This window comes from Equus caballus, chromosome 20, assembly GCF_041296265.1.
Source record: "Equus caballus isolate H_3958 breed thoroughbred chromosome 20, TB-T2T, whole genome shotgun sequence".
NCBI lineage: Eukaryota > Metazoa > Chordata > Mammalia > Perissodactyla > Equidae > Equus > Equus caballus.
The window spans coordinates 61464292-61478324 of NC_091703.1; the positions used below are offsets into that span (position 1 = coordinate 61464292).

The 14033-nt window shown below is 33.0% G+C and overlaps 1 protein-coding gene across 1 annotated transcript in view; it reads right to left on the reverse strand.

Annotated features, from left to right (window-relative positions):
- Positions 1–333: 333 nt before the first annotated feature.
- LOC100070526 (eyes shut homolog) overlaps positions 334–14033 on the reverse strand; it is a 319688-nt gene continuing 305988 nt past the window's right edge. The window contains exons 7-8 of the mRNA XM_070244798.1: positions 5234–5373; positions 334–513 (exon numbers count right to left, since the gene is read on the reverse strand). Of these exons, the coding sequence (XP_070100899.1) occupies positions 334–513; positions 5234–5373 (320 nt within the window). The remainder of the gene's footprint in view (positions 514–5233; positions 5374–14033) is intronic.

The window sequence follows — 14033 nt, forward strand, 5'->3', positions numbered from 1 at the left end:
ATTTTTTTATTAATTTCTCTGAAGCTTACCATATACATCTTAACATACCAGAATCTACCACAGATTTAAACTACCACAGATACTCAGTTAATTCTAGTGTGGTATACAAAAATTGTTCCTATGTAAGTCTACACTCTCTTTTGCTGTTTTTTGTGCTAATATTGTTATATATAATTTAATATGTATTATATAATTATAAAGATATGTATGTCTTTGATATATAAATCCTAGTCATTTTAAACAAAAAATGATATTATTAAATAATACTAAAAAGTTCAACTATGGCTTATCAGTACAATTATAACTTTTTAATAAATAGGTGATATTCTTTGCTTAAATGATGCATACATACCTGGATCTGTTAATTTCATCTTTATGCGTAGTTTCATGTTGACATCCACTTTCTTCATAATCAGTTGTATTTTCCATAAACATTTTGCCAGGCCATCTGGGCATACATAGACACCAATATGTCTTATTGTCTTCTTCAGTCAAACTGCCATTTGCACAAATCTATTAAAAATAAGAAATAAGAATTTTGTAAGTGTCCATCACACACTACATATTAGAATCATTTCAAAGTTTGAATTTCATGGTTTATCTTAGGTATTGAATTCATGTGTTCCTTTAGCAAGGGTAAAATAAATCAGTTTTGATTTATATCAAAATCATTTTCAACAGTCATATTCAGTTCATACTCAAATTATGACAAGAATATATAAATTGTAAAAAGCTGAAGAGATCAGCATCCATTAAAGAAGTGTTTAAAATTTTTATTTAATTTTATTTTAATCATATTTTCATAGATATTGCTTACATCTTAACTGATATGATGGAAATAGCATTGTATTGAAAACCAGATCCGTGGAAAACCTGTTTCCTGAATCATAAATCGCTTTTGCTTCTTGAGTGACTTACTTGGATTCACCTTTGAATTGATTGTAATATTTTACTGCATCCCTTATAAAAAATGAGTTAAATAAAATCTTTAACATATGTATTTTATATTTGCATGGAAATCAAAATTTTATCTTTTTAAAAAAAATATCACTTAAGCCATTTTGGATGTCTTCCACAGATATGGCCAATGAAGTTACCTGAAAGAATTAGGTAAACTTTGTCACCAGAGAAATGCACCTCTTATGGAAAGCTTAAATCGAGGCATATCTTTTCCTAACTCTCAGAAGTGAATTCAAAATAGCAATAGAACTTTGATAACTCGTCTTTGTTTTCATTTTCCTCTCAATACTTTCATGTTTCCTTTTTGGTTTTGGTTTGTTTATAGCCAATAAGTTTTGCCCCATCACTGGAAACAATGATTAGGGATTTGGTTTCATGCTCTGATCTTTTGGTGACAGATTAATGATTTATAGAGATCTAATTTCTGTTGAGTAAGAGTCCACTGAAATCTGTTTTCCCATTTTTCCTTTTGGAGCTCAAGTCAATTAAGAATTTCAAGTCCACTAGGAAGGAGAACTGCTTTTTGACACGGATAGATGAGTTTTTTTCAAACGCTGTTAACTCTTAACCCATGACTAAAATATTATAAATATAAAATAAAGTTAAAAATAAATAAAATTTTTAAAATTATAAAAATAAAATATTAAAATATTATAATCGAATCTATAAGTTCTCTCTGTGTCTGTACGTCTATGTGTTTGTCCTTCAGAAAAACCTTTGTCCCTTACCATTTGAGCATATAATCATTTCCTTCATTGAGAGGGTATTCATTGTATAGTTTCTTAAATTAAAGAAGCACTGTCATAATAGGCTTACAAAGTTAAATAACACTTAGGCTACAAATATTAGCAATCATGACACTTTTATTATTCTCTCTCTCCATATATACGTGTATGTATATATAAATATATATACCAGTTGGCCAGCCCTGGTGGTCTAGTGGTTAAGATTCAGCACTGTCACCACCATGGCCCAGCTAGTTTCCCAGTCAGGAAACCACACCACCGGTCTGTCTGTTGTCATACTGTGGTGGCTGTGTTGTTGTGATGCTGGCTGTAAAGCATATCAACATCTTCCCATAACTTCTCCTTTCTGAGACACTAGTAAAATTCTATTAAGCTGTTGTTTTCCCTTATCCCAGGAAATCTAAAAGAATTAGGTTTTTCTTCATCAACAGAATTGTTTGGCCGTCTTTTGGAAGGTCAGCAGTGAAGAAACACAAAATTCTGCAAAGATCCAATTAAAATGCCGTAACTACCAAGGCTCAGGATCCTAGACTGCAAACAGGCCATTACGCATAATGGACTGAGACAAATACCCAAATTTCATCAAATTCCCAAATGCTAAATTTATTTTCTCTCTTCAGGATAAGAAAACATTTTAGGAATCCTTTGATTATGTGATTCAATTTAATACAGAGAGAGAGTAAATCTCTCTCTTTTACTCTCTCTGTCAACATCGTTCCTCTGATGAGTCTCTAAGCAGAGGTTTCCTGGGAGATGACAAGCATAGGTCCCATTGCATCATCATCCAGATGACCTGAATGAACAATGAGTTCAGATGGCAGCATCAGTCTGCATTCTGTAGACAGAATTTTTCCTGGGTCACCTTTGCAAAGTCTTGCAAACACTTCTGTTAGGCCCTCAGTTGGGATTGACTGACTTGGCAGGTTCTGGAGACATGACATTGCCCAAGTGCCTTCCAAGTGTCACAGGCTTTGACACGACACATTCCTGCCTTCATGTTGTGAGTCATGTACATAACTCTAATTGTCGGAATTTCTCAAAGGACAATCTGAAATTGTAGTGGCCACTCTGGGGAAATTTTGACACGAACAAGATTGTTCATTTGACAAATGCATTAGAACAAAAAGATAGAAACTCTCCTGAGGAGAGTCTCTGCGCTGTGTGTCTACTAGAGAGATTACTCTGTTTAATGCACAAGAATCCATCTTTCATTAATATACTTATGGGATTAATAAGCACTATATTTTTAATTATACGGCTCCATGGAATTGTCAACGATATGAGTTATTCTTTAAATTGTCCATAATAACTTGTTTTCGTGTGTGTGTGTGTGTGTTTATGTGTGTGGGTATGTGCGTGTGTGTGTGTGAAAGGGTTTTCTGCATTTAAGACTCTACTACACTTTGCTGAGAGGAGATAATTGACCTTTGACAATCGTGAGTTCATATCTGCCTGAAGCTAGCTCCCTTTCACTTCTTCATTTTTGCTATTTTTTCCTTTCTCTTCTGCTTGGAAAATTTTTCAAATTAATTGATCATAAAAAATTTCTCTATCAATATATGGACATTGTAGGACTATTGTTCAGATAAATAGTTAAAAATATAAGCAAAAGGAAAATGGTTAACTGTGCTTTATTTATGTTTTCCCTTTGCTCAAAAATTAACAGAGCAGAAAATGTATATCTGTGTTTGTGGGTAACATAATTAATCTTTTAGATGAAAATAAAATTAGGCCCTTAGAGTTTTGGCGTAAACTTGAAAGTCTTGATTTTTTATAATATATAAACACAGAGCTTTGTTTATATTAAAGGCAGTTTATGTGATTTCCCAATAAGTAAATGACTCCTCAGGCAAATTAGAATGATTTAATTTGACTTTTAAAGAACTATTCTATCATTTCCCCGGATTGTTTAAGATTATAAAAATATGAAGTTGAAATAATCGAAATTTTAATAATGGATATAATTGAAAACGGTTTAATCTTGTGAATACTTATTGATTCTACTACATTGATGTACTGGAATGTGTTACTGATGATACTACAAATCATAAGGACTTAACGTGATAGAGTAAATTGCAATGTCCAAATCTTTGGTCGACATTAAGATCTTACACTGATATTCAATTGAATTAATAAATCATCTTTGGATCTGAACAAATTTTAAATAAGAAAAATATATAAATATCAGTCTCTAAATATAGTTTCAAATTACCCCGTTCCTTACAGAATGGAAATTATGATGTGCAAATGTCAACTGCTGTATATTTATGTTTATTTTGCCTAACATAAAAGTTGCCAAATTGCTATAAAATGTGTGATCATGAAAAAATAAACAGCTGAAAAGTTATTGGATTGCTATCTTTGTGTTTTCTCTTGAGTCTAAAGAAAAGTGTTCCTTTAAAATTGGTAATTATTTTAAAATACAGAGAAATAGAAATATTTACGAGATAAATATTATTTGTTTATTTCCTAAGAGAAGGTATACAGTTACTTATTTAGTAAATATATAATGTTCTCTAATGTGATAATAAAGTTAAAAACCTTAATTTCACCATCTATGTGTAATCACGTATCTGTGATTGACTAAAAACATACATGTGAAAGTATATTAAGCTTAGTATATATGTTTATGAATTTTAAAAACACAATAAAAGATATATTTGAGGTCATACTTGAAATTAAAAGGTGTATGGAATTTGAAATCTGTTTGCCTGTATTTGCAAATCCCCTCTAGATGGTTGAGTTTGAAGTAAACAGTGATCTTTTATTATTTTTTATAAAGTTAGGTCAAGGTTATTGGATTTATTCATAATGAAAAGAGCTTACAAATCTTTATTGAAAATTTTATATGAATGATATAACAAACATAAAATTAGAATATGGTTTTTGTTTCTATAAAATGACCTAATTAGGTTGTGTCCAGACAATATAAATTACATATATTCTGCTAACTGTCTAAACTTTTTGAAAAACCCCTGAATCATTTTGAGAAAAAGTTCCTTACTTTTTAAAATTAAGACCCTAAAATTTTTGTTTGTCATTGGTATTTGTTTGAAAATATTACCCTAATTTGTACAAGATGGAGGTGAGATGGGAAAAAGAGCGTTTGTATTCTTGCTTTAGGCCCCAGAACTGTTAGTGGTGAGGCTGCTCAGAGATTAGAAATCTCCCAGAGATTTAACGAGATCCCAAAAGACAATGATCTTTATGATCTATAAACAAAAAGATGGCACAATCACAGCTGTGTTCGAGAGGCTTGAACCAGTCAGCAAATTATAACATGAATAGAACACAGAAAGACCAGTGATAAAATGATAGTTAAAACTCTTCATTACCTCACTATATTATAAACATAAGAAGCAAAAAGATTTCCAAATCAATTGTTGAACATTTGTTTATGAAGTTATATTTAAGCTATGCACATCCTGAACACTGAATTTGCAACCTTAACATTTCTAGCTTTTTTCTAAACAGATGATTATGAGTTAAAGAGAAAAATGAAAAACTGCTCCATAAATTTACCTTACCTCCATTGTTCCTTCACATAGGAACCATTGTTCATAGTCAACGTCTTCAGATTTGTTCCTATAGACTGCATCTTCAGTGCAGTTTGCAGCGAGAAAGACACAGGGATCAACAGCCACTTCACATTTTTCACACTCAGAGCCTTTCAAACCAAGAGATGAAAAATTAAATAACCTTTCACACACTTCAATTCACACTGAATGTTAAAGACAGTTGTCAAATTATCTGATAATATCAATTTGACAACACTCACCACAAGATAAGCTTCTATATATTCTATATTTATAGAATACTCTGTATCTATAGTCTAATATTCTATATGTATAGATTATTAAATTTGAAAGAGACTTAAAAATGAATAAGACCCAAACCACTTATTTTACCAACAGACTGAGAAATAGAGCAACAGAGCAAGACATGGATCCCAGGCCAATGTATTATTGTAAAATGATCAAATGTGAAATAAATTTCCAATTAATGACTGTAAAAATGATGTAATAACTATAAGCATAATAAATTTTATACAAAAAGCACTCTTATTGTTTTTATATTGTAGCTGCATAGGAAATTGTTTCAAAAGAAATTTGGGAAAAAGTCCTTAAAATATTTATAATAAAAAATGATCCCAGTCTCCTGACAATAAGGAAGGAAGGGAACATGTGTGTGTGTGTATGTAGGTATAGATATATACACATGTATACATAAATATAAATAATTTAGCTCCTGCACACTCTAATGCTAGATATAATATCTGTGATACAATAAAAAAATGAGATTGCAAAAAAGCACAAGAATGTGATCTATATTCAAGAGGAAACTTCTTAGTAAAAATAGCCACACAGATGTCCCAGACTTAAAATTACCATACAAAGATTGTAAAAGATCTATGAGAAATGTGTTGAAGTATGTATAAGAAAAGATGAATATAACTGGTAAACAGATAGGGAATTAGGGAATGAGAGATTTGGAAACTGTGAAAAAAATTTTAGAAATGGAAACCCCAAAATTGTGGGGACAAATGAGCTAATTAAGCTGAGTTGAGAACCTGTTATTGATATTGACCCTGATATCAGTTTCCCCACATTAAACCCAGCATATATGGGATAAAATCAAAACACTCATTCCCTGCTTACTCTCTGGCTTCCTGGCTCCAGAATCTACTATCCTCCATGGAGACAGACACCGTCAAGGACAAGCACCTAGATTATTTCCTCCCCGCAAAGAGATACAGGCTGGTGGGAAAGCTGCTGACCAGCAAGGCCACAGACTTCTCCTTTCTGCAAGTAGTCTCAAGGCCAAAGACAGGCTGGTGGGAAAGCTCCGACCAGTAAGGCCACATAGGCTCCCCCTCCCCTACCTAAAACCCCAAATAAAAACCCTTTCTTTTAGCTTTTCGGGGAGTTTGGGATTTCAGCATTAGCTGCCCTCTCTCCTTGCTCAGAGCTGTGCAAAAATAAAATTCCTTTCTTCCACCACACCCTGTGTCAGAGATTGGTTTCCTGTGCAATGGGTGAGCGAACTCACTTCAGGTTAGGTAACATTATCTTTCATTAATAGATGTAATATTCCCAGATAATGAAAGAATTTGGGATATCTGATGCAATCTCCTTGTGAACATAACTAAACCTTCTAGTAAGAGACCAATACTATTTGTTAGGGTGAGGGTACGTATTCACAGAATCATCTAGCTAATACCCCTATTTTAGGATTGCTTATGGTTAACAAACCTAAAATCCATGGCTTGTGAGACACGACTTCCTGAAAACTATCATGTTAGCTGTGCAACTTGCAACTGAATTGTAAAGTAGAGATGATTCACAAGCCGAAATCTCCCTGCTGTGTGCAGACCTCATTTAGAAATCTCACATATCACTCTGGAAGAAGGAAGAAGCTAGGAAGCCAGGCAGAATGTCCTGAACCTTTTCAACCTTACCAGTCTAGCTTGACTGCTTATAATCTTAAGATGATAAAAAATTATTCCTACACTAGTTATAAAATAATCAATGAATGGGATTATCAGCAGATCAGACACAAGAGAAAAGAAGATGAGTAAATTTAACGATGTCAATAAAAATCATATCTTCATGTACCAAGAGAAAATAACTCAAATATCGTCATGCCAGCCTCACAATCAATTGATAAGTGTTCGTTTCTATTTTCTAGAGGAGTTTATTTAGTATTAGATTTAACTTTTATTGAATATTTGGGGGAATTTGGATAGAAGACTATATGTTTTTCTTTGCGGAAAAATTTTTAAAAACTATTTTATTCAATTACTTTAGAACTTGTGGGATTATTTAGATTTTATATTTATTACTGAATCAGTTTGCCAACTAGTATTTTTCTAGGGATTTATTTCATCAAAGTGGTCCAAATTACAAGCACAGATGTTTCCTAACGACGTATCTGATTAAACGTTTGGGTTTAGCTGAGATATTATTGCCTCTTCCACCAAAAGCTTCAAAAAGGAGGTAATAAAAAAAAGTAAAACAAAAGCCTAAACCCACGAAGCGAACAGGAGGGGAGATACATGAGGAAATATTTTCAATAAATTTTGAGAAGTTGAAAAGATGATGGAGGCAGAGTGACTAAATTAGCAGAATGGCAATAGTCAAAACAGAAAACTCTAATTAGAGGACATATTTATGAAAAACAAACTCATCCACCTAGCAGAAATCTTAAGATGCTCAGGACTTAAAGGTACCTGAAAATGTGACACTAAGGCAGATTCTGCAAACAGGAGATTAGTTGATATAGCTTCTCCCTCAAATCACAAACTCAGATAATTATTCTGAACCCTTGCTCACCCCCTCCAGGCCCACAAATAGCTTTAGAGGTTTATTCTGAGGAGAACGAGATTCTTAGAGGCTCTTGCCTCAAGGAAACCAAGCTCATTGGGGTTCCCCCAGTGAACAGCCAGCTGTCCACTTGCAACTCTCTAATGAGCTGCCAGTCATCAAAGCCCATCTTCATATGGCAAGCTTCCAGTAAGTCTTCTTAGGTCCTCACCGTTAGATGTGATCATGCAACATTTGGCAGAAAGATTCCAAATGAAAAAGAACAAGCATCATTAAAAGTATTTACAGAAAACCAAGATACCGAATGGAACAGAGGAAAATTAAAACAAATCAAAACTATACTATTAGAGTTATAAGAAAAGTTATCTATCTAAAAGAACAGAATATCGTGAAAATGCATAATTTTGACAATAGAAAAATGTTCTAGAAAATTAAAAATATAATAAAACAAAACAATTAACACTAGTTTTGAGATATTTAATTGGGGGAATAGAGTAGAAAATAGAACAAAATGAAAAGAAATGGAAAATAGATAAGAAATTATGAGAAAATGAGAGGATCAACTTAGGAGATGCAATATCAAATTTTTGGACTTAGGGGTACAGAAAAAGAAAACAGAAAGGAGGAATTTTTAGTGCACTAATACAGAGACTACCTAGAAATTGAAAGACACACGCTTCCAAATAAAAGGGTTTATCAAGTGACCCACATATGAAGAAGAATACAATCATGGGATTGTAAATTGATGCAGCCACTGTGAAAAGAGTATGGAGGTTTCTCAAAAAGTTAAAATAGAAATACCATATGACCCAGCAATTCTATTCCTAGATAGTTATCTGAAGGAAACAAAACTACTAACTCGAAAAGATATCTGCACCCCATTTTCACTGCAGCATTACTGACAATATCCAAGACATGGAAATAACCTGAGTGTCCAGCAATGGGAATGGATAAAGAAGATGTGGTATATATATACTTTGGAGCGCTATTCAGCAATAAAAAAGAATGAAATCTTGCCATTTGCAACAACACAGATGGACCTTGAGGGCATTATCCTAAGTAAAATGTTAGATAGAGAAAGACTAGAACACTATAATATCACTTATATGTTGAATCTAAAAGAAAAAAAATGAACTCAGAGAGAACAGATTGGTGGTTTCCAGAGTAGGAGGTAGGGAATGCGTGAAATGAGTGATGCTGGTCAAAAGGTACAAATTTCCAGTTATAAATCAGTTGTATATGTGTAGCATGTAATGTATGGCATGGTGACTACAGCTAACAACATTGTATTGTATATTTGAAAGTTGCTAAGAGTAAATCTTAAAAGTTCTCATCACAAGAAAACAAATTTGTAACTGTGTGTGGTGACGGATTTGAATTAGACTTACATTGGTGATCATTTCACAATATATACAAATATACAATCATTATGTTGTACACTTGAAACTAATGTAATGTTAAATGTCAATTATATCCTAATTTTAAAAAAAGGAACATAATCCCCAAATGTCCCAATGTAGTGAAATTTCACAACACTGGGGCAGAGAATGTAGAAAAAGGCTTCCAGAGAGATAATCACAAGTTGACTCTAAAGACTCACAAGGTATTATATACACGATTCTCCATTATTGCATGCCTTTCTTTCTTTTCCTTTTATCACGTAAATCATAGATTTTTCACATCAGTGCGGGGAATATGCCACAATCATTTCTGAATCTGCGTCTGCTTCTTTGTTCTAATAACCATTGACGGCATGGATAATCTTGCATATGTATTACCTAGCACTTGGATGGGAAGCATGTATGATGGGAAAGCTGGGTCAAACGATATATCTATTTATAATATTGGTAGATATTGTCAAATTGTCCTGCTCCGATATTATGCTGATTTTAAATTTCCCCAGCAATGGATAAAATCACGGAGCTGTCAAGCTCTCAAATTTTTGCCTCATCCTAACAATTGAGATGGCAATTCTATTATATTCTAAATTTTCTGCATGACTTGGATTTATTTTTGGACTTTGTATTTACATATTTCTGACTATCAATGCACAGTACTATGCTTTTCAATACTGAAGCTGTACAATATGCTTTAATATCCGGCAGAGCTAAATCTGTACCCCACTTATCCACACAATGCACTTTTTCAGAGCACACCTGGCTTTGTTTAGTTATTTAGTTTTCCATGTGGATTTTAAGAAATTAAAACAACAACAACAACACAAAAGCACTGTTGTTATTTTAGTGAAATCATAATAAATATATGAAATCATTTGGAGGTTTGAAATGTTTAATACCTTAGGTCGCCTCTCCAACTGCTTTGTATATCTTTAGAATTTCTTTCCAGATGTTATGTATTTGTAACCACACTGTGGCGATATGTAGTTTTCTCAATTTAGAACTTACATATTTTCGTTTAGTCCTATGCACTTTAATATTTTAACTGCTGTTTACATGAAATCTTTCCTTCCATTATATCATTTAATTAGCTCTCATCTGTGTATGAAAGCCATTTATTTCTATTTAGGATATTAATTATTTAACTGAATTCTGGTACTGTAAAAATGTTCTGAAAACATTATTATATGTAATATAAGTGAAAAGCACTAAACCACATTTGGCTTTTAAAACTCAGATTTTTTTTTAAATCTTGAAGTAAAACCCTAAAATCCTAAGTGGCTTTGGAATAACAGCAGGCATTTAACAAAAGAAGACTTGAAAGTGTACTTTCGATAAGGCTTGCTTCAGAGATACAGGATTTTCTACTCTCACAATAATCATTATAAAGTTACGAAAGTAATTTAGAATGAATAGATTATAATTAATATCTTGTAATATCTTCTACCGTAAAGAAGATCCACCACTTCATAAAGGAAAAAGAGAGAATTAAAAGTAAAAGTCGATATGCAATATCGATTTCCAAACGCAGTAATCATTATTCATTTAGAAAAAAAGTTCACTGGCACATAGTAAATGTTTTAAATGTATAGGTTTAATTTAGTTAACTAAACTGTAATGATCACAAGCTTCAAAAAAGAAAAGTATTCAAAGAGAACTGACCTCTTTTTTGGTATGATTTCATCTTTTCTTAACCATGATTCATATTATCTTATTTCACTTCACAACTCATTATCCTCTGTCAGTATCTCCTTTTCTCAAACCTAATAATACATATAATGAACACAGATGATGACGCTGAAAAGAAATAGTGCATGTCAGCTCTTTCGTAAATTGTGCGCTGTAGACCAATTGTCCTTGAAGGGGCTTCTTCTAATTAATTACCGTCCCTTCTTTGTAGAGCAATCACATTGGCAAGAATTGATTGGGCGTGTAAGACACTTCATTTAGTTGGTAGCAAAATCTCTTAATTAAAATAATTTTACTGCTGGTAAAATTAATGCACCCCATGCAAATTTACCAGCTTGATTTTAATGTTCCTCTTCAATTATATTTTATGAGGGAAAAAAGGAAATAAGATCTTAACAGAAACAACCAGAAAAAATAAGAATTACAGAAGATGTATAATTCTAGTTACATACTTTGTTCATTTATCCCAAATTCTGTTTTGTATTGAAATCTTTACTGAGAGAAGTTGCTTTGTTCAATCTTTGTACTGACATCAAAAAGGAATTTGGGTGGCTCTACTTAAATATTTATTGACTCTTCAGCTTTATCACACTGACTTCTTTCACTGGGACAGCCCAAGTCATTTAGATTCTCAGATGTGGAGGTCACATAATTCTTATTTTTGTAATAATTACCTATATTCATTAAGTTCTGACCATAGATTCATGAAGGCATAGTGACTAAATACACTTATATTCCTTTGATGGTAATTGCTCAAAGCTGATTTATCCATGAGCAATTCTGACTTCATATTACCCCCAACTCCAGGAAAATATATTTGTTACACTACTGTCATTCATAAAATTAACGATGTTTGCTCAAAGATGATTTATCCATGAGCAATTTGAATTCCTATTACTCTCTCTATTTTTCCTAAAAAAGACATTTGGTATTTTGTTGTGAATATGTTCCCTTTACCCATTTTTAGATCTCAAAGAATTTTATTGTTTAAAAATAAGTAAATGTATACATGCATTATTCCCACTTTGAGACAAAAGGAAATCAAGTATAAAAATGATGCAGACACCGGAATCCATGAACTGGTTTGGCTGGTAACAGCAGGTCATGTTTCTCAACCTGCACACCTTTGAAGATCACCCGGGTCCACCTCAGTACAATTCCTCTTGGATTGTTCTGCCATGGAAGCCTAACAGCAGTATGTTTTAAAAGATCCTCAGGTGATAATCTGTGGCCAAGGTTTAAAACCACTGAGCTAACACAATCCCTAAAAAGTCCTGAGATCAGATACTTTCGGGGACTTCTCTAACCTGAGTTGTTCCTGCTTGTTTGTTTTGTTTGATGTGTCATTTGTAAAACAGTAAGTATTCATAACGCAGTCTCCCAAGTCCCTTTGAGCATTAATGCCATTTAATCAACAAGTCATTGCTGTCTTCTACCACTTTTGGTCTTGAGTGTGATTTGCTTAATGAACTGATAACTATTTCTGTCATTAGGGGTTGTTAACTCTCCAGAATACCATCTCATGAACATGATAAAATAAATTATCATGTCTCCTGTTTAAAAGGCTAATTGTTAGTTTACTTCAACACTGTTTTAATGTAATAGTAGTCTTATAAGTGCAGCAGCTGTCAGTTGAATAAAAGAAGCCATTAGTTGAGAACAGACATATCAAATCTACTAATTTACTGATTGTTGATAAACTATAATGCCAAAATATCACTGACGGAGAAAACATTCTTTCAAATGATTAATTGAAGTACCATACAGTCTTAAGAATGTGAATCAATTTGCATGAGCTGAGTCAAATAGTATTCAAAGTGTAATCAAAGAACAGAAAATTAGCCTCATCAAAATGGACTTTGAAATAGGAACTGCTGTTTTTTTAAAACAATTAAAATGTATTTGATAAAATATATGTTGGAATTATTTGAAATGTTAAAGTCAGAAAATCAGGCTTCCCGCAACTTCTCTCACTTGCTCTCTGCATACAATCTACAAACAAGAATTTCCAATTATTTTAAGCTTCCATCACCTTGAGATATGACTACAATGCTCCACCCTTCTTCCCCTCTCCAATCTATTTCTCCACTTGATCTTTTTTTCAATGTGTCAGACTCTACAATGATTTCCTATTCCTTTTAGAATAAAAAGCTAAATAGTTAACCCAGCCTTTTAATTCTGGCACTACCCTCACCCCACATCTCATATATACTCTTGTTCTTAGAGTTCCAGCAGGCCTTCAAAGATTTCATCTCTTCTAACTTAGTGTTTTTGTTTTTTGTTTTTTTTAACCCACTTTGTAGGGGTAGGACTGACATACACAAAGTTGTAGATCAGTACAATCATATGCATCATAATAACATTGTGGTCAATGTCGGAACACACGTAGGACAGTGGTCCCATAAGATTAGTACCATATAGCCTAGGTGTGTAGTAGGCTACACCATCTGGGTTTGTGTAAGTACACTCTCTGATGTTCACACAATGACGAAATCACCTACCAACGCATTTCTCAGAATGCGCCCCTGTCATCAAGCAACACATGACCGTATACACCATTGAAACCGTAATCACAATCAATGTCATGAATTTATCCATCACCGTCAAAAATTTCCTCCCACTCCCTCCTTTTTTTGGTTTGTTTATTTTGTTTGTTTTTATTTTTTCCTTCTGCAGTAAGAGCATTTAACATCAGATCTACCGTCTCAGCAAATTTTTAAATATACAATATAGTATTGGTAATCATAGGCCCTATGTTGTATGAAAGATTTCCAAAACGTATTTATCTTGAATAACTGGAACTTTGTACCCTTTGAAACACAGTGCTTTTAAAAATTTAATTCCCTGAATCTAGAATGCTCTCTTCTCCAACTTCTCTAAGGTGGGCTCATCTCTGTATCTCTCTTCAGGGTCATTAT